General features: G+C 42.8%; 1 protein-coding gene across 4 annotated transcripts in view; it reads left to right on the top strand.

The window, feature by feature from the left end:
* Positions 1-20,954, top strand: part of LOC135208766 (KAT8 regulatory NSL complex subunit 3-like) — a 151,055-nt gene that overhangs the window by 102,971 nt on the left and 27,130 nt on the right. For all 4 annotated transcript variants that reach the window (XM_064241279.1, XM_064241278.1, XM_064241276.1 and 1 more), the window contains exons 14-15: positions 1,974-2,165; positions 2,316-2,530. In XM_064241279.1, the coding sequence (XP_064097349.1) occupies positions 1,974-2,165; positions 2,316-2,530 (407 nt within the window). The remainder of the gene's footprint in view (positions 1-1,973; positions 2,166-2,315; positions 2,531-20,954) is intronic.

Here is a 20,954-nt window from a genome sequence, read left to right as displayed (position 1 = left end):
ATCACCCAAAATGATAAAATTAACATAGTATATGATTATGATATTTCAGTAGAACTTCTGGAAACAGACACTCAAAGATAAAAAAAAAACTCGCAGTAGCGAAATCTCAATGATGTAGATAATTTCTGTAAAAAAGTAAGATTAAGAATGTCTCGTAACTTCAGCCACAGGAATAACGAAATTCGACCTGCAAAGGAAACACTCAAAGTTACTCCAAATGAATAAAAAATTGTACTTAGCTTACTTTTGTGGGAAGTCGCGGTGTTCCGATAACGACACACGGCCTTGGTCCTCCTTCTCTATTTAGCGGACGACCTGGTTTGGCTTCAGTTTCCCCCGTGCGCATTGTTTCGATGATTCGAGCCCTTGAAAATCCGATGCTGCAGACGCGTTCGGTTTGTTTCTTGCAGTGCCGGAAACGCTCACTAACGATGTTTTCTTGAATGATTCTAATGAGAGACGAAGCTTCCGTTGCCGTAGGAAAAGGACACGTCGGTTTTGTTTCTTGAAGTTATTCACTAACGATGATACTAAGTTGCTTGACGAATCTTGTTGTTTTCTGAAGTCGCTCACTAATGATGATACTAGGTTGCTTGAAGAATCTGCTGCTTTCGTCGTCGTTGACTTCATGATTTATTATTCTGTTTTTTCTTCGTAGGACGTTGTAGAGTTCTTCTGGTCCGCTGGCCACCAAATATTAGGGCTCGTGCCTTGTATGATAAGGCGCCCTATGAGGTAATGTTAGACTAGTGATAAACTTACGCTAAGTCGGTTGGTATTGCACTTCCATCTTCAATGGAGTGTCTGGGGTTTTGTAGATCACTTACGAAGTCGGTATTATCTTTACGACGATGTGTTAAACTCATGGTTCGGTGAGGTTCTTGTAGAAAACACTAAGTATAAAAATAGATATATTCTTGAAGTTTTACATGCTGAAGATCAGATATGATTGTACAAGTCTTCTATGACGATAGCTTGATCGCTTCTGCCAATGATGATGGCTAATCCTATTCCTCTACATGATAAAGCTTAGGTAAAGAGGTACAGGTCTTCTAATGACGATAGCTAACTCTGTTCTGCCAATGATGATGGCTAATCCTATTCCTCTACATGATAAAGCTTAGGTAAAGAGGTACAGGTCTTCTAATGACGATAGCTAACTCTCTTCTGCCTGTCTACCATCTCTGTTACAAGTTATGAAGGAACAGATAGTAGTTCGAACATATGAACATACATACCAATGACATAGTTTCATACGAACACACAATCAAATGAGACACGCTACAGATCACGTAGGCCGTTTGAATAATAGGTCGGGGTAGTTGTCTCAAGCAGGGAGCTTGGACTGTTTCAAAACAAATGAATGACCACAGATGACGGCATGTCAACTTAGCCTACATACTTATGGTATACGTCATCTTTAGCGTCTCTAGTCTGATCACATTCCTGCAAGCAATCTTTTATATATATATGGACTAACATTCCATATTTTTATTATGTAAACACTTACATATTCAGGAATGGCGGACGAGGCGCTAGTATTAGCAGTAGCGGCTAGGGGAAGGTGTTGGTACGGCTCCTCTTTGGATAGGGGAAATTGACAAAGGAAGAGAATAAATGGCAGGAGACCTCTGGTAGTGTTTCACTCGCCCCAGTTTTTATACAGACACCCTATACAGGGGTGAGCGAACCAGATTTATTCTGGTATAATCCAATGTAGCTTTTCTCTTGTATATTTAGCAATAATTATACCTTAGAAATGAATGCTATAGGAATGTTTCACTGGGCGACATAGGTCACTGCCCAGAAATAGATTTTTCCTTTGTCAAAATCCCTTATTTAGAAGTGTGTTTTGTTTTTGCAAAATGGTTTAAGGATTATTAGTTCTTAATTTTTTTCAAAGTAATTTAGACAAATTCACTTGGAATAATTTCCAATTTAGAAATGTATTCACATGAAGCCCAATGTTTTAGGTACACCAATTAATGGTAACTTGAAGATACCTGTAGGAGTTGCAGCAGTATCTTCACCAGGACCTGGCCACAGTGGTGCTGAATCAGTTACTACTACCCCTTGTACATCCCCATTCCAGTCAAGCAGTAGTTCCACACCATTGAGTGAATGTCCAAGTATTTCTAACCCTGGTACACCTAAATCAGCAGCTGGTAAGTAGACATAGATTTGGGAAATTTTTAGATTTTTTTTTTTTTTTTGAGAGCTGTTTTTCTTTTGTGAAAATAACAGTCTTTATCATTAATTAATTGTAATATACAAGTGCAGGATACCTAAAGTCTATATGGAAACATTTTTACCAGGTACCCCTCAAGTTTCCCCTGCTGTTTCACTCAAGCGCAAATACACTCGCAAGGTTGAGTCACAGCGATCTCTAAAGATGAAAAGTCTTGCTTCTAATTTTGCTGCTAGTCTCTCTTCAATGGCTCCAACTCTTACATCTCCATTGCTGACCACCACTAGTGTTGGAGAGACTCTTACAACATCTAGTGCAGAACTCCCAAGCATTCAGAGCAAAGTAAGAATTCTTGTTTTTTCATTAAACTGGTTTTTGCCTGGAGGTTTTATCATTATGATAGAACAATTTTTGGCTGTCTTATTTTTACTGGTGGTTATCATTCTTGAAGGTTGAACAGTAAGTGTGGTTATCACTCTTGAAGTTTGAGCAGTAAGTATGCCGTACAGAATCTTTGAATAATTTGCATCTATCAAGAAGCACTTTTATGTATTCTGCCTCCCTTATTTTTTGAGATTTGTGAACTTTAGCACTTGCATGCTATTATGTTGTCAGTTTCTTTTTCATTATCACATTAAGTTCTACAAGAATATTTGATAATGGTTATATAGAAACTAGATTTATTATTGTTAGTATTAAAAGGTATAGTATAGTTTGATTGGTATTTGTAATTAAAGCCCTTTTCCTTTTTTTGTATAACCTGCAATGTAGATGTTTTCAAGGAGATAATCATCGGATTTAAAAAATGAAATGGAAAACTCTAAAGTTAGTGTCCATTTAACTAGAGAAGAGAAGACACTAGAATTCATGTAAAATATATGGAAAATAAATGTTTGGAAAGGTTTAAATCCCATAGTTTTTACAGTAGTATGTTGAAATATTTTCATTTGATCCCTACTTACGGTTTACCAACAGTGAGTACCATTGTTTAGCTAAGATTTCAAAATTGTATGAGAAGCTGGACACTGGCTCCTTAGTTTTGCAGCCAATATATTTCTCTCTTCAGAACTTATCCATGCCATTCATTGGTGTGGGATTGACTTTTGATTTCTGAAAGAGAAGTGCTAGAATGAGATCAAGGTGAAAAGTTTTGGTAGAATAATATAAGATGAGGAATATGATTAAGTTCAGCTTGTAGGAATGCAGGAAATTTGATGAGACTGATTTTGTCTACTAAAATGGCAGTTGAGGTTAACATTAAGCTTACCTGACATTGAGCTTTGGTAAATTAATAGTGTTAATGTAACTGAATGTACAGTACTTGAGTATTGAACTATTTAGTCATATAATATGGTAGAGCAAAGTTTGCCCTCCATTTTTATGAAACATTGTATCACCTGTGTGTTAAATACAGTAGGACCTCAGGCTTTGATCTTAATCCATTCCAGAAGGCTCTTCGAAGTACGATTTGTTCTAAATATGAAACAAATATCCCCATAAGAAATAAAGAGAATCAGGATAATTTGTTCCACCCAACCCAAAAAGTCCCACTTTTCTCATTTTTTCTATTATTAATGTGGTCAAAAGTTAAATTAACCCTTAAACGCCGAAGCGGTATTTTAAAAATCGTCTCCCGTATGCTGGCGGCGTTCGCAAGTGAGCGCCGAAGCTGAAAAAATGTTTTTTTTCAAAAAATCACAGCACGCTTAGTTTTCAAGATTAAGAGTTCATTTTTGGCGCATTTTTTTGTTATTGCCTGAAGTTTAGTATGCAACCATCAGAAATGAAGAAAATATATCATATATAAATATTGGGATATATGACAGCGCGAAAAAAAATTTCATATATGTATAATTGTATACAAATCGCGCTGTGAGCAAAACGGTTAAAGCTAACGAGTTCATTTTTTTTCGTTGTATTGTACACTAAATTGCAATCATTTTGGTATATAACACATTGTAAAACGATCAAGGCAACACAGAGAAAATATTATCACAAAAATATGCATGAATTCGTAACGGGCAGACGTAAAATAAAGCTGTTTTCAAAAATTCACCTTGAATCAAAATATTGTGCTAGAGACTTCCCGTTTGTTGCAAAATGAAGTTAATTGATTGAATATTACTAGACTAAGTGTTGTAGCTTACAATTGCAGAAATGGTCGAGTTAACGTTGACCGAAGGATGAATTTTTCCTATTTATTGTTATTTATATGAAAATATTTCAAAACTGATAAAAGCTACAACCATAGGTTGATTTTGTTGTATTCTACATGAAATTGCGCACATTTTCATACATAAAACTTTATGTAACGGCTAATTTAAAAAGGTGCAAACATTACGACAATCGGACAAGAAAATTTCTGATTTTTTCAGAAGAGTTACCGCGCGGATGTAAGGAAAAAGTTTATTTCATAAGTTCACCATAAATCAAAATATTGTGCTAGAGACTTCCAATTTGTTGCAAAATAAAGGTAAATGATTGAATATTACTAAAATGTAATGGTTGTAGCTTACTATTGCGTTTTTTTACCATTTCGGTCAAGTCAAAGTTGACCAAAGGTTGAAATTTTGGCACTTATCGTTATTTATATGAAAATATTTCAAAACTGATAAAAGCTACAACCATGGGTTTTTTTTGTTGTATTCTTCATGAAATTGCACACATTTTCATATACAGGCAGTCCCCGGGTTACAACGGTATCGGCTTACTACGTTCCGAGGTTACGACGCTTGTCAATAGACGTTATTTCCAGGGTTACGACGCATGTTCCAGGGTTACGACGCCTACAACGCTCATCTGGGAGATGAATTATGACACCAAAAATGCAAAATAATCAATATTTGAAGTTTTTTTTATGAAAAATGCCATAAGAATGCAGTTTACATAGTTTTCAATGCACCCAAAGCATTAAAAGTAAGGTTTTCTTAGGATTTTTGACGATGTTCTGGCTTACGACGATTTTCGGCTTACGACGCGTCTCAAGAACGGAACCCCCGTCGTAACCCGGGGACCGCCTGTATAAAACTTTATGTAACGGCTAATTTGAAATGGTGCAAACATTACGACAATCGGACAAAAAAATTTCTGATTTTTTTCGGAAGAGTTACCGCGCTGACGTAAGGAAAATGTTTTTTTTTTCATAAATTCACCATAAATCAAAATATTGTGGTAGAGACTTCCAATTTGTTGCAAAATAAAGGTAAATGATTGAATATTACTAGAATGTAAGAGTTTTAGCTTACAATTGCATTTTTTTACCATTTCGGTCGAGTCAAATTTGACCGAAGGTTGATATTTTGGCACTTATCGTTATTTATATGAAAATATTTCAAAATTGATAGAAGCTACAACCATGGGTTGTTTTTAGCTGTATTCTACATGAAATTGCGCACATTTCCATATATAAAACTTTATGTAACGGCTAATTTAAAATGGTGCAAACATTATGACAATCGGACGAAAAAATTTATGATTTTTTTCGGAAGAGTTACCGCGCGGACGTAAGGAAAAAGTTTTTTTCATAAATTCACCATAAATCGAAATATTGTGCTAGAGACTTCCAATTTGTTGCAAAATGAAAGTAAATGATTGAATATTACTAGAATATAAGAGTTTTAGCTTACAGTTGCGTTTTTCGACCATTTCGGTATAGTCAAAGTTAACCGAAGGTTGAAATTTTGGCACTTATCGTTATTTATATGAAAATATTTCAAAACTGATAAAAGCTACAACCATGAGTTGATTGTTGTTGTATTCTACATGAAATTGTGCACATTTTCAGATATAATATGCCATGTAACGGCTAATATAAAATGGTGCAAAAATTATGTCAAAGTGACGAAATAATTTCTGAGATGTTTCGCTGATACTTTTTAGTGCGAGAAGAAAGAAATTCGCACTTGCGCGCCTGGGTAACGATTGTAAACAAAACAACTCCTTGATCCGTGAGCTCCCAGCATCCCCCAAGGCGCGTGAGTCCAAAGTTTTTGCCTAATAGGCCTATAAGTATTTTTCCACGAATTTAAAAAAAAAAAAAAATTTTATATCGACGTACCATACGTCCAATCGGCGTTAAATGGTTAAGAGTGTAAAGTAATAAAACAGTATTTTTGTACATGAACTTCCCTGACAGATATATACTTAGCTATAGTCTCCAACGTTCCCGACAGAATTTCAAATCTCGCGGCACACGCGACAGGTAGGTCAGGTGGTCTACCTTACCCGCCGCTGGGTGGCGGATGTACGAACCACTCCCGTTAGCTTGTCAGATTTTTCTCTGTCGCGGGAACGATAACAACTGTTGTCGGTTTCTCTCGATAGTTTTTCGATTCTCGCTTGCCTGGAGTTAATTTGGACTTCTTTTGGTGACGTATTCGCTTTGTTTGGCTTGGCATACGCTGATTGTGGACCGGTTTGATTTTGATTTTGATTTTCTTTAACGATGTCTGACCTAGATTCAGTAGTTAAAACTTCGGTTTTGTTTAGGGTTTGCTTGAATGAAGGATGTAAGGTGAGGTTGCCGAAAGCTTCGGTAGACCCCCACACGGTTTGCATGAAATGCAGGGGGAATGAATGTTCTTTTGCAATGAAGAAGAATATAAGGCTCTCTCTTCTTATGTTAGGAAGTTGGAACGTGATAGAGTGCGTAAGGCTTCCTCTAGAAGTTCTAGTAGATCTAGAATGAGTGAGTTGGATGTGGATCCTAATACTAACGTAGAATTAGAACCTTCTTCCCAAGTTGCAGCCCCTGCTCCCCGCACCGAAGCCGAAGATTCGCCTTCGGAGGCGGCAGACTCTGAGAGCCACGATTCTTTCTATGGATCAGAAGATTCGTCAGTTGGAAGGTAAGGAGAGTGTTAGTGATCAGTGCAGTGTCCCCAGTGTTGTGGAGGGTGCGTCTGACCGGCTCCTTAGTGCCTCTAGGCCTAGACCTCTTCCAGACTCCCAGTTCCAGTGGAGTAGGAAAGTCGAAAGCCGCAAGAGGGCTAGGGAGAACCCCCACCGGTCAGGCGTCCCCTCGGCAGATCCTGAAGTACGCTCCCAGGCTGCCTCGGATCGCTACAAGAAGGAGCTCCTACGCCAATGCTTCTCCTCTTCGTCTTCTCCCTCTCCGAAGAGAGGTTGGAACTCCCCGGATGCGTCGCGCCCGTTGAAGAGGGCTTGGAAGGCTCCCTGCAGTCCTTTGGCTTCTAGTCCGGAGGTTTTCCCGGAAGAATCGTCGGTGGAGGCGAAGAAACCCAAGAAATCCTGTGATCGTTCTTCTTCTCGCGCTCCGCGCTCGGCGCCTGCTTACGAGGAAGAACAACAAGATTCTCCTACGAGAGTACTCGCGGGACTTCAAGCTCAGATCACGGCGCTAGCAGACTCTCTAGCAGTTAGATCACGTAGGAAGAAGGACGTTTCTCTTCCGATCAAGAGATCTAGGTGCCGCTCTTCAGAGGATCGTTCTCCTCTTTTTAGGCGTTCTCCTTCATATGGGGAGGTTTCGTATGAAGGTAGGGGCTCGCGTGAGCGCCCTCGCTCGCCTGGCTCTCTTTCGACTTCAAAGCGCCAAACATCGGTAGGACGCTCTATGGAGAAAGAAGTTTTTCTCCAGATTGGATTCCCGCTTCCGGTAAGCGCACTGCACCTGCTCATCACGCTATTTCTTCAACTCCCTCGCGTGAGACTTCTCCTCAGCAGCCTCAAGATCCTAGAAGGCGCCCTTATACAAGTAGGCGTTCTTCCAGATGTCACTCTCCTCGAGTGTCGGATCGTGACTTCTCTCCTGACAGGCATCAAGAGTCTGGTAGGAGTCGTGTGCATGATAGACGGCCTGCTGTTAGCCGCTCCCCGCAAGGTAGGCGCCAAGAGCCTACTGCACATCGATCTCCTAGTAGGCGCTCGTCTCTTTTAAGGCGTCATACTCCTGATTATTCTCCTCGGGGCAGACAACAAGAGTCTTTCCAAGCGCCTTCTCCGTGTAGGCGCTCTCCCGCTTCTAGGCGCACTACTCCTGACCGTTTGTCTCTTGGTAGGCACCAGGAATCTCGGAAGCGCCCTTCTCCAGGTAGGCGCTCATTAGCTTTGAAGCGCCCTTCTCCTGAATGTTACCCTCTTGTTAGACGTCAAGAGTCTCGCAAGCAGCCTTCTTCTAGTAGGCGCATTTCGCCTTCCAGTCGAACTTCCGTTCGACTGGACAGGTATGGAGAGCCGCGCAAGCGCTCTGCTCTCGATAGGCGCTCTTCTCCTGGCAGCCGCTCGCCTCAGGATAGGCGCAAAGAGTCTAGTAGGCGCTCGCCTCCTCGTAAGCGCCCTGTGGATGTTTCCGAGGATTCTCGGAGTAGGAGCCCTACCTCTCCTTCGGCTGAGATTCCATCTACCTCGAAGAGGGAGTCTCATCATAGACAACCTAGATCTTCTCATCGTTCTCCAGTGGATGTGAACTCTTCTAAGAGAGGGCGTTCTCCAACCTCTCGCTCAACTCCTACTAGGATCCCTTCGTCACCTAAGGATCTTCCGCGCTCGCCTCGACAAGACGTCCTAGAAGGTTCGGATGAGGAACCGAACACTTCTGCTGCTGTGTCTTCTTACAAGAAGCTTACAGAGCTACTTTTGCAAGTTTTTGGGGATTCCCTTACTCCTACGGCTCCTCCTCCTCCTCACTCACTTTTTTCAATGGCGAAGACAGCGAAGAGTTCTTCTTGTGTGAGGATGAAGCCAACTCTTTCAATGAAGAAGGCACTGAGGAGTTTTGGTTCCTGGATGGCTTCCAAAGAAGAGGCGGGGAAAACGATGTTCGCTTTTCCTCCTTCGAAGTTATCAGGACGCGCTGGTTTCTGGTACGAAACAGGAGAGTCCTTAGGATTGGGTCTACCGTCTTCGGCTGATTCGGATTTTTCGGCGCTGGTAGATTCGACAAGGAGAACTGCCCTTAACTCTGCTAAGACGACTTGGGCAATGAATGAATTGGATCACATGCTAAAAGGCATGTTTAGAGTGCTAGAAGTATTTAACTTCCTTGATTGGTCGTTGGGGGTCCTAGCCAAGAAAATTGATTGAAGTGCCAGAGTCATTTTCACCAGAAGATCTCATGTGTGTTTTGTCTTGTATGGACAAGTCGGTAAGAGACGGAGCGAGTGAAATCGCCTCCCTGTATGGGGCCGGGATCGTGAATAAGAGGTCTGTTTATTGTTCCTTCTTAACGAAGTCTGTCTCCCATGCCCAGAGGTCTTCTTTGCTGTTTGCTCCTCTGTCTGCTCAGTTGTTCCCTAAACATCGAGTGCAGGACATTTCGAGATCACTTTCGGCCAAAGCCACCCAGGACCTTTTGGCACAGTCGGCAAGAAAACCTCGCCCTTCCTTCCCTACCAAGGCTAAGAAGGAAAAGGCAAGTGTTCGAGAACCCTTTCGAGGGGCGTCTTCATCAAGAACCTCTACGTTTAGAGGTCGTAGACCTTCAAGAAGGGGTAAGACTTTTGCCAAGTCTGTTAAAGCCCCCAAATAACTTGCAAGTCCTTCAAACAACGGTGGGCGCCAGACTCTTAGAGTTTGCAGAAGTCTGGGCCCAAAAGGGGCGGATCCTTGGACCCTTTCTATTTTGAGGAGAGGTTTACCTCATCCCTTTCGTCGAAAAGGACTGCCAATTGACGACCATCCCAAGGGAACTGACGGCCAGGTACAGAGACCCCATCATGAATCAAGCTCTCCATCTAGCAGTAGATCAGATGCTGGAGAAGGGGGCTATCGAACTAGTGACAGACCATCATTCATCGGGTTTCTACAACCGCCTTTTCCTAGTTCCGAAGTCCTCAGGGGGATGGAGACCGGTGTTGGACGTAAGCGCCCTGAACTTCTTCATAGAAAAGAAGAAGTTCACGATGGAAACGCCTTCATCAGTGCTGGCAGCACTTCGTCCAGGGGACTGGATGGTTTCCTTGGATTTACAGGACGCTTACTTCCACGTACCGATCCATCCTTCCTCGAGGAAGTTTCTCAGATTCATGATGGGGGGGGGAAATTTTTCAGTTCAGGGCTCTGTGTTTCGGCCTCTCGACGGCCCCTCAAGTGTTCACGGGGATTTTGAGGAATGTGGCTCAATGGCTTCATTTGAAAGGGGTGAGGATATCCATGTACCTCGACGATTGGCTAATAAGGGCCAATTCAGAAGATCGTTGTTTGGGACTTCTCGTCAATTTCAAGAAGTCGTCACTAATTCCCGAGCAAGAGTGTGTGTATCTCGGGATACAGATGAACTCTCTGAGTTTTCGGGCTTTTCCCTCTCAGGAAAGGATAGCCCGAGGATGTTGAGAAGGAGTAACCAACCTTCTTAGGGAAAGAAGTATGCACAGTGAGGGAGTGGATGAGTCTGCTGGGGACGCTCTCCTCGCTGGAGCAATTCGTTTCCCTAGGAAGGTTGCACCTGAGACCGTCCAATCTTTCTTCATCGGAATTGGAGTCGTCGTTCTCAGGATTTGACGTTCTCCCTGTCGTTATCCCAGGACGTCAAGAAACATCTCTTATGGTGGACAGATCCAAACCTCTTTGCGAAGGGAATGTCTCTTCAATCCCAGACCCCCAACCTGGTGTTGTTCTCCGACGCGTCGGACACAGGGTGGGGGGCAACTCTGGGAACCAGCGAAGTGTCAGGTACCTGGGTGGGGGACCAGGTAGCCTGGCACATCAACAGAAAGGAGTTGATGGCTGTGTGGTTGGCTCTGAAGGCTTTCGAGCCCAAAGTCAGAAGATCGGTAGTGCAGGTCAACGCGGACAACACTACAGCTCTGGCATATATCAGGAAACAGGGGGGGACGCATTCCTTCTCCCTGTACGAGACAGCAAGAGACCTTCTTCTGTGGGCAGAAGAAAGAGGAATCAAGCTTCTCACCAGGTTCGTGCAGGGAGAAAGGAATGTAAGAGCAGATCTCCTCAGCAGGAAAGATCAGGTCCTTCCCACAGAGTGGACCCTTCATCTGGATGTATGCCAGAGCCTGTGGAAGTTATGGGGCAGGCCACACATAGACCTCTTTGCCACGTCAAAGAACAAGAGGCTGGATCCTTACTGCTCTCCGATATCGGATCCAGAGGCATTAGCAATAGATGCTCTTCTTCTAGACTGGAACGGACTCGACGTCTATGTGTTTCCCCCCTTCAAGATCCTGGGGCTAACCATCAAGAAGTTCGTAGAGTCCGATTCAACGAGAATGACCTTAATCGCTCCCTTTTGGCCGGCCCAAGAATGGTTCACAGAGGTACTGGAATGGTTGGTGGACCTTCCAAGATCGCTCCCGCTAAGGAGCGATCTACTCAGACAACCCCACTTCGACAGGTACCACAAAAATCTCCTCGCTCTCAGTCTGACTGGCTTCAGACTGTCCAAAGTTTGGTCAGAGCAAAAAGGCTTTTCAGCAAAGCTGCTAAGCAATCGCAAGAGCAGGAGACCTTCCACCTTGCGTGTATACCAGTCAAAGTGGGATGTCTTCAGACGTTGGTGCAAGAGGAAGAACATTTCCTCTTCCAGTACCTCTGTGACCCAAATTGCAGATTTCCTTATTTTCCTCAAAGAAGAATGTCATCTGGTTGTGTCAACTATTAAGGGATACCGCAGTATGTTGGCGGCGGTATTTCGGCATAGAGGCTTAAATATATCCGATGATAAGGACCTGCATGATCTTATTAGATCATTTGAAACCATTAAACGTCCTCATGTAGTACCGAACTGGAATCTAGACGTAGTTCTACAATTCCTTGGATCGTCTAGATTCGAACCTCCTGGCTTAGCCTCTTGCAAGGATCTGACGAAGAAGGCTATCTTCCTTTTGGCCCTAGCTACAGCTAAGAGAGTGAGTGAACTCCAAGCTATCGAGGGCAATGTAGGGTTTAAGGAAGATTCTATGGTGTGTTCGTTTCTTCCAAATTTTCCTTCAAAGAATGAAAACCCATACACGGCCTTGGCCCAGGAGCTTTGAAGTTCGTAGTTTATCTTTTCTAGTAGGGGAAGAGCCTGAAAGAACTCTTTGCCCTATGAGAATTATGAAGTATTTCCTTAAGAGGAAGGAACAACTTAAGGCTAATCAAGATGTGCTTTGGTGCTCTGTAAAGGACCCCACTCGGCCCATGTCGAAGAATGCTCTTTCCTTTTTTCTGAGAAGCCTTATTACAGAGGCACATGTTGCCTGTAAGGAAGAACATTTTAGACTACTGGAAGTGAAAGCTCACGAGGTGAGAGCCATCGCAACTTCGCTTGCATTCAGAAAAAATATGTCTGTGTGGAACTTGATGGAGGCGACTTTTTGGAGATGCCAATCGGTTTTCGCAAACCACTACCTACGTGGTGTAAAAATCACATATGATAAATGCTTCGCCTTGGGTCCTTTCGTATTGGCGGATTCGGTGCTGGGGCAGGGAGCTGAAACTTATCCTGTGTAAATTTTTTATATGTTACCCTATATTTTATATTGTTGTTTTTTGGTTGTCTGAAAGAGGTTGCAGGAGGCACCTCTTTTTGTCGTAATATTAACCCTTTGTATTTTGGTTAGGTGGTCTGGTGGGTTTTGGCTCCTTGCAGAGGTAGTGGTAAGGATCTGTTAGGTAAGCGGACAAGGTCCCTCTAACAGGATCCGACTTGGATTCTACCACAATAGGGGATCACATATCCCAGTGGTAGATCCGAGAGTCTTTCAGCATCAGGTCACGTCCTAGCTGTAGCTCTCCAGGCAATGCAGACTCAGAGATAGTATCTATGAAGTCTTCATCCTGAAAAGGTGAGAACCAAGGTTTTTATATCCTACAACATTAGTTGTTTCCCGTCTTACCTGTATTATTTAGCTGTCTCTTACCCTCCACCAAGGGTGCCAATCAGCTAAGTATATATCTGTCAGGGAAGTTCATGTACAAAAATGATATTGTTAAACTACAATAAAGTTTTGTACATACTTACCTGGCAGATATATACGATTAATGGCCCACCCAGCCTCCCCTCAGGAGACAGGTGGAAGAGAAAAATCTGACAAGCTAACGGGAGTGGTTCGTACATCCGCCACCCAGCGGCGGGTAAGGTAGACCACCTGACCTACCTGTCGCGTGTGCCGCGAGATTTGAAATTCTGTCGGGAACGTCGGAGACTATAGCTAAGTATATATCTGCCAGGTAAGTATGTACAAAACTTTATTGTAGTTTAACAATATCATGTTATATGAAGTCAAATTTTTGAAATTTTATTTTTCTGTGTATGATTTACGAACTGTTTGGTGAAAATGGCGCCGGGCCAGCTTGGGAGATGGAGGGAGGAGAGAGTGGAACCCCTTGAGGAAACTGAATTGGTTGCAGAATGCAAAGGTTGATAACAAAAACAATTTTATTCACATAATAGGTAAAAGGATAATCAAAGGAATTGATAGTGTGTGTGTCTGAGAGAGAGAAAGAGAGTAATCAGCATTTTTGTTTATGAGACTTACCCAGTAATTATATAGCTATCGTTTCCAACGTACGGCAGCCTAATTCAAATTTCTTGGGTAGGGCATCGATTGTTCAGTGTAGATGTAACAGTGCCATCCCCCAATGGCAATACTAGGAACATCTTAGCAAAGCACTTCATACTGTTTCCTGCCGCGCTTGACTAAACATCGAGTGCTTACAGCAGCTTGTTCTTATTTTATGGTTATATTACCGGATTTCGGTAGTGATACACAACCACCGGAACGCATTCGTAGCCTTCGAGCAGGATGAGTCTTGTCCTTTATTTGTTTGATTCAGATTATCATCAAGCCAGATATTTGTATTCTCCGACAATAGTCCTTGAATTTAACTGCGTTCAATTAGGCCTAATACTTTTGTATATAAGTTTTACTTAACGGGCTTAATGCTTTGTGCAAGTCGTTGGTTAATAATTGCCTTAAGTAATCATGATTTTATACATCATTCCTTTAGGCCAACCTTTTGTTTAGATTTTGTTTATTGGCCGTTAGCCTGACACTGGTAATAATTATCTTAAAATAATTCTCGAATGGTATTCCATTCTTGTATCTTAGGAACCTTTGCATTTATTATTTACTTACCGGGATTAGGCTATGTGCAAGTCGCCAGTTTATAATTACCTTTTAAAAGTAATTTGTGAATGTTACCTTTTAAAAGTAATTTGTGAATGTTACATAATTCCCTTAGGTTAGACGTACCTTGCTTTTGGGATTTTGTTTACCAGCCATAGGCTGTTAGTCACAAGCCGCCAGTAAAAATAGTTACCTTAAAGTAATTTGTTAATGTTGAGACATTCTTTTAGGCCAAGCAGTTTCATTGGCTATTACATCTTTTGTTTACCGTGCTTGCGACAGCCATCACTTTCCTTTGCAGAGACTGAAAGTGTGGAGGTTGAAAGTATTAAGGAGAGAAGGATGTTAATGTTTGCCTCAGGAGGCTTTGGGAGAGAAGCTTACATGGCCTTGGCGTACGGAGGTACTTTCCTGGCGTTACGCAATTGTGAACGTTTCACATTTAAGTCGATTGCATCAAGCTCACTAGGCGCTCTGGAGCATAGGCAGCCACGAGTCATTTAGAGTTTAGACTTGAGCACAGGCCACTCGAGTTAATTAGCGGGCACGTAATAGGTTACTGATTTAGACTTGAGCACAGGCCACTCGAGTTAATTAGCCGGGCACGTAATCTGTTACTGATTGCGATTCCTTTCATTCATGGTAATTTTTAAAATTCCTTTTTGAGTAATCTTTTATTCATTAATTTTTGTTTATATTAGAGTCAAATTTGCTTTGAGACTTAATATGAAAACATTTGGTGATATGAACACATATGTATATTTAGAAGGGTAAGTTATTTCATATACATACATCTGAATACATGAAATGCTATTTCTTATTTTTGTAAATAATATTTGTTTAATTTCGTTATCACTAATTGGAGAACAAAAGCAGTATTTTTTTAGATTACTATTGTCCGATTGGCTTTGATACTTAATTCAACAACAGCTTGTTGATATAAATGATTATCTTGGAGTTATGCATTCATTTACGTTATGTTTAAATGCATGTCTGAATATGAAAGGCTGATGTTTTCATATATTATGATTGTTTCAGGCCTAGATGCCAGTATTCCTTATAGTAAAGTATGTAGTTAGCAGTCGATTATTTATCAATTATTTTCATGAAAGTAATTAGTAACCGAGATTACCAGATGCACCGGCATCTCGCCTCTTGTCTGTCTTCTGCCGACTCCCTTTGCCTCCCAAAGCTATCGCCAATTCTCTCTTAGTACTCCTCCGATCTTTGTCATTTGCTCCTATGCCTGGCTCCATGCCTTCCTTCCCGTGCCTTTGCCAGCTTTTATTTTGATTATCATAAATTACCAATGTAACTGTGAAGTGTTGTGCAGTGGAGGAGGCGACTACTTGTCCTGTGATTCTCCTAGACAAAGGTCACTGTCCTGCTTTCCCGCACCCGGGAGAAGACATACTGGAGGTCCAAGGGAGGTCGAGGGGTTGCATACAGGTAGTCGCTCCCTCAGTCGAACCTGTTGTCTGTCCCAGGTATCGACAGGTGTGTCAGATGAGGTGACTATCTGGCCCCTCGGATATCCTAGATTTAAAGTCACTTTCCTGCTCCTTCTCACGGCCAACATCTGCCTAGGGGAGGACATACTGGTAGTCAAAGGGAGTCCAAGGGGGTTGCCCCCCGGTAGTTGCCCCTCGGTCGAACCTGTAACTTTTCCCAGGCATCGGCAGACAGCCATTGAAAAGGTGTCTTGTTGAATGTGTAGTGAGGAGGGTCTTTTTTCACCCCTCAGTCGACCCTGTCATGAGTTATAGGTTTCGACCGAATGCCGTTGAATGGGGGTATCGTATCATAGTGCACAGTTGTCGTCCTATTCTGGTTGTTCTTCACATGCAGATCGTGTCGATGGTGTTAATCTTTGGTGTCCCGACCTCTGAAGAGGTATTATTTAGTCGATGAAGACTCGCACCCTTTAGTCATGTTTGTCTGACTTCTCACAGTCTGTGTTCGACTTGAGACTCGGCTGAAGTCGACTCACAGTCGATGTTTGACTTGTGACTCATTTGATCCGACTCTCAGTCGATTTTTGACTCATGTATCAGCCGATTCGACCCGCAGTCGACGTTCGACTCACGACTTGGCTGTTCCAACTCAGTTGATTTTCAACTCACGACTCTGCTGATGGGACTCACAATCGATGTTCGACTCGCAACTCGGCTGATTCAACTGAAGGGAATCCGATGTGGGTTTTTTCCCATCGAAATTGTCATACTTTATTAGGTTTCGACTGAATGCCACTGGAAAGGCGTTTAGTGAGTGGTGCTCAGTAGGCATCAGATTAAAGGACTTGGTACTTATTTGACCTAATTAGTATATTGAATGCCCGTGCTAGCTCCTAGACATTGGAAGCATCGTAAGCGAATTTTTGCTTCCGATAGCCATTCCTCCACAGGCGTCCGCAGCCAGGTGTGTCGACTCACTCGCCTTCACAAAGATCTTAAAGTTAGAGACATAGACTTGTCCGTTGTAGAGGAAGAGAATTAGAATTCTGCTCCTGCTTTTGTATATTTGAGCCTTCTCAGTATTTTTGTCACAGAAGCTCATCAGAATAAGTACCGATTCTCATGATGAACACCAGGTATTAGCACCTAGCCGCTCGAATCTCTCTGGTATCGAGCATTTTTTGTTGAGCGTCAATTTACGTACAGGCGCTCTCCACCATATGAGGCGTCCACTCCCTTGCTTCAGCTCATTAGGCGTTTTCCACGCCTGACCTGGCACAAGCTGTTGGAAGTCTGGCGCTGCCTGTTGGACGCCCGAAGGCACAGTCTCCTCGATAATCTTCTTCGACACTAGGGGATCTTCTTTTAGCCACCATTCGAACAGGAATTTTCTATCACCAAGACAGACACGTGGCAAGAAATGGCAGGTTCTTGCAAACTTTGGCGCAGTCAACTCTTTTTGATTCGCATTCCCACAATCGAACCAGTTATACAGAGAGAGAGAATGCTTCGTTTGGTGGTTGAAAACCTCTGCTTTTCCTTCAGGAAGCGTCTTTTTCGCTTAGGCGAATACGTTTTCCTAAGTCTTTGGTTTACTATCATCACCACAAGTTGATGGCGCGAGTTATCACCCGCTCTCGCTAGCTCCGAGAACAGTTGTCCTCTTTTTCCCTCTACTGCCTGAGTTACGGAACTCTACGGATTACACTCCCTAGAGTTAGGATATGAGAAATCGTTCCTGGTTCGATCTTCGGATCTCTCCAGTGTCCCTGTGTTTGGAGAACAACAATGTTTGACATGAACCAGTCATCATCGATGCCCTATTTTCGCCGTAGAAGCTCTCCTTCAGAATAACTTTACATTCGCTCTCTTCATTAAATAATGAAGGAGGTCTTCTTCCAGTCCTTATTCTTTTTCTCTTTGAAGTGAAGAATTAGGCTGATGCTCGGTCGACAGGATCTTACAGATAGTATACGTACTTTTATATTCTCCTCGCGACATATGTCTATCAGTTGTACCGTTCGAGTACAGGTGTACGTATAGTATATGTAAGTGAATTCTTCTCGTGTGTGACAAAGACAATTTAATTTCCTGAAACTTGGGACAGCCTTTCGGTCCTCTCATGAGTTTTCGATTTTGTTTTGATAAGACTAGTGGTGTTGTTTTAGCAACAATGCCACGGTTGGCATTGTCATCAAACAAGGAGGTTTTTTCTTTCCCTCTTGTTTCGGTTTACATATAGGTGATCGAGGGTATCTGTTGTACACTCAATAGCTCTATAAGATGAATGAATTCCAAGGCGGAATGTGCTACCAGGCAACTCATCCTCTGAGTCGGAGATGAGTGAGGATCAGAGTACTGCCGTCTCGATGAGATTTTGTTTGTCTTAGTATTGTTTCTCCTCTATGGAGGGTTAACTTCTAATTCGGATCTCTGCCTGGCCATCACAGACTTGAGTCTCTGGTTGGCTCTGGATTCTTGCTTATGGTTGATATTTTGTGCTCCACAGTTGCCATTGCGAGAATCATGGGACAGAGATGTCTCATTAGACTCATTATTTCTTTTTGATTCCCCGCAGTACAACAGAAATCTGTAAGTCTTATGCTTCGTTGCAATTGATCCGTAGGCCACTGCGATGGTTTAGAATGATTTTCGGACTGTAAAGTGTTCAATTACTAGTGGTTCGCCCCGATTTGGAGTGAGGTTGAAAGACGTAGCCTGATAACTCAGCTGCCAGTGTGAAGAGAAGAGTTCCTTTCAGAACTTTCTCTTCCTCTGTCTAAACGGGTTGTTTTAGTTTATATGGACTTCATGTTTAAGACACAATGAGTCAAGTGTTTTTTGGCCTGCTTTGCAGCGAAGCTAAGTATGTAAGAACACCATTTACTTCCTTAGTTTTCAGGCGTTTTCTGCCATCGAGCTACCAGAGGCATAAGTGATCTGGGCTTAATATATTTTTTATGTAGTAGTTTTTAAAAAGTGACAAAAATTTTCAATACCTTGAGACCATTTTTTTGTGACTGGCATGGCCTTGCAGAAGGAAGCACAGGATATTCTCCTAGTATCTCTTCACCTTTTCTGTAAGGTGCTGAGTTTGGAGAGTCAGGGGGTACGTGTACCTGGAGCACCCACCACTGAGTGGATGGGTCTTAACTTTATTCAGTGTGTCAGTGTTTTCTGGTTGTTTTATTTTGGTGCTATGCCCAGGGGAGAGGCTGGCACCTATCATACTTTGCTAGCCACAGGAGCATTCCCCTCGCTGCAAAGTTTCCTTGAAGTAGGAGGCGACCCTTGGCTCTACCGCCACGCCACTACGAGTTAAGACGAGTGCCAACCAGAGGCAGTGTTCATCTGCATAGCTCTCTTAACTAATAGGAACAACAAACGTTGTTTTTTCAATGCTAGCAACTTGTCTATTTTCAAATTCATTACATGACGTAATGCTTTGAAGTAGAATATGTCCATGACCCAACCTCCTTTCAATGTGGAGTCAGCTATATAATTACTGGGTAAGTCTCATAAACAAAAATGATATTTTTATGATAAAATAAAGTTTTGTATATACAGTGGAACCTCGACATACGAAAGTCCCAACTTACGAAAAATTCAAGTTACGAAGGCAAATACGTAAGAAGATTTTTTTGCTTCTGCCTACGAAAATAATTCAGTTTACGAAAGGTTGTTGCTGTAAAATCCCGAGATTCGCCCGGACCACCGAGAACAATTTTAAAACTCGTGCGCCACCAACTGAGTAGACTTGCCACCATCCTCCCGCTCTCCCATTGGTTCCTGATGCTAGTCACTGCCGTAAGATCCTGCTCTCCTATTGGTCAGCATCTCTCCCATCACGTCTACGTAAAGGCGTTCTTCGGCCACTTCATCGCACCAGCATTATCATGCGCACGCGGAATTCATTCACATACTATACAATTTCGTTTGTTTACGTAAATTCGTGTTAGTGATTTCGCTTTGTACTTTATCGTGTTGTGTGAGAACTTAATTAGTACTACATAACTTAATTACGTATAGTCATGGGTCCCAAGAAAGTTGCTGAAGTTCACGGAAAGAAGAGGATGCTTTCTATGGAGACAAAAATGGAGATTATCAAGAAGTATGAAGCTGGCATGTGGTTGTGATCGTTAAGGAATACGGCCGAAATCTGTCGACGATGGGCACCATCCTTAAGCAGAAGGAAGCCATCAAAGCAGCTACACCTTCCAAGGGCGTGACTTTTGTCCAACAAGAGGAGCCACGTGCACGATGAGATGGAGAGGCTGCTTCTTGTATGGATAGAAGACAGAAATTGCTGGCGATACGATAACTGAGACGGCAATCTGCCACAAGGCCAGCACTATTTTCGGCGATTTGATTGCCCAGATCAAAGATGACGGAGGAGAAGGGACATCGACGCCAACCCCAGACTTCAAGGCTTCTCGTGGGTGGTTTGAAAAATTCCGGAAACGTACTGGCATCCATTTGGTGGTGTGGCATGGGGAGCCGGCCAGCTCGGACACGAAAGCGGCCGAAGCCTTTATAAGACGTTCGACGAGATGACGATCAATGAAGGCTACAGTTCTCAGCAAGTTTTCAACTGTGATGAGACTGGCCTTTTTTAGAAAAAAAATGCCTCGTCGGACGTACATCACAGAGGAAGAGAAGAAACTACCCGGGCATAAGCCTATGAAAGACAGGCTTATGCTCGCACTTTGTTCGAACGCGAGTGGGGATTGCAAGGTGAAGCCCCTACTTGTCTATCATTCCGAGACTCCTCGAGCCTTCAAGGCCCACAAAGTGCTAAAGGAGAAGCTTCCAGTGATGTGGAGGGCTAATGCGAAAGCCTGGGTAACGAGACTTTTGTTCACCGAGTGGGTAAATCTGTGTTTTGGCCCGACAGTGAAGAAATTCTTGGAAGAGAAGCGCCTCCCTCTGAAATGTCTGCTGTTGTTGGACAATGCCCCTGCTCACCCTCCTGACCTTGAGGAAGATATCCTAGCGGAGTATTCTTTCATCAAGGTTCTTTATCTTCCGCCTAACACCACCCCCTCTCCCCCAGCCCATGGACCAGCAAGTGATATCGAACTTCAAGAAGCTGTATACGAAACATCTTTTCAAGAGATGTTTCGACATTACCAATACCACAAACCTCACCTTGCGTGAATTTGGAAGGAGCATTTTGATATCGCCATATGCATCCAACTCATCGATCAAGCTTGGCAGGAGGTTTCAAGACGAACCTTGAATTCTTCGTGGAGGAAACTCTGGCCTGATGCCGTATCCGCCCGA

This window comes from Macrobrachium nipponense, chromosome 35 (genome assembly GCF_015104395.2).
Source record: "Macrobrachium nipponense isolate FS-2020 chromosome 35, ASM1510439v2, whole genome shotgun sequence".
NCBI lineage: Eukaryota > Metazoa > Arthropoda > Malacostraca > Decapoda > Palaemonidae > Macrobrachium > Macrobrachium nipponense.
The sequence above is the reverse complement of the archived record's forward strand: the minus strand, read 5'-3'. Positions and strand labels throughout refer to the sequence as shown.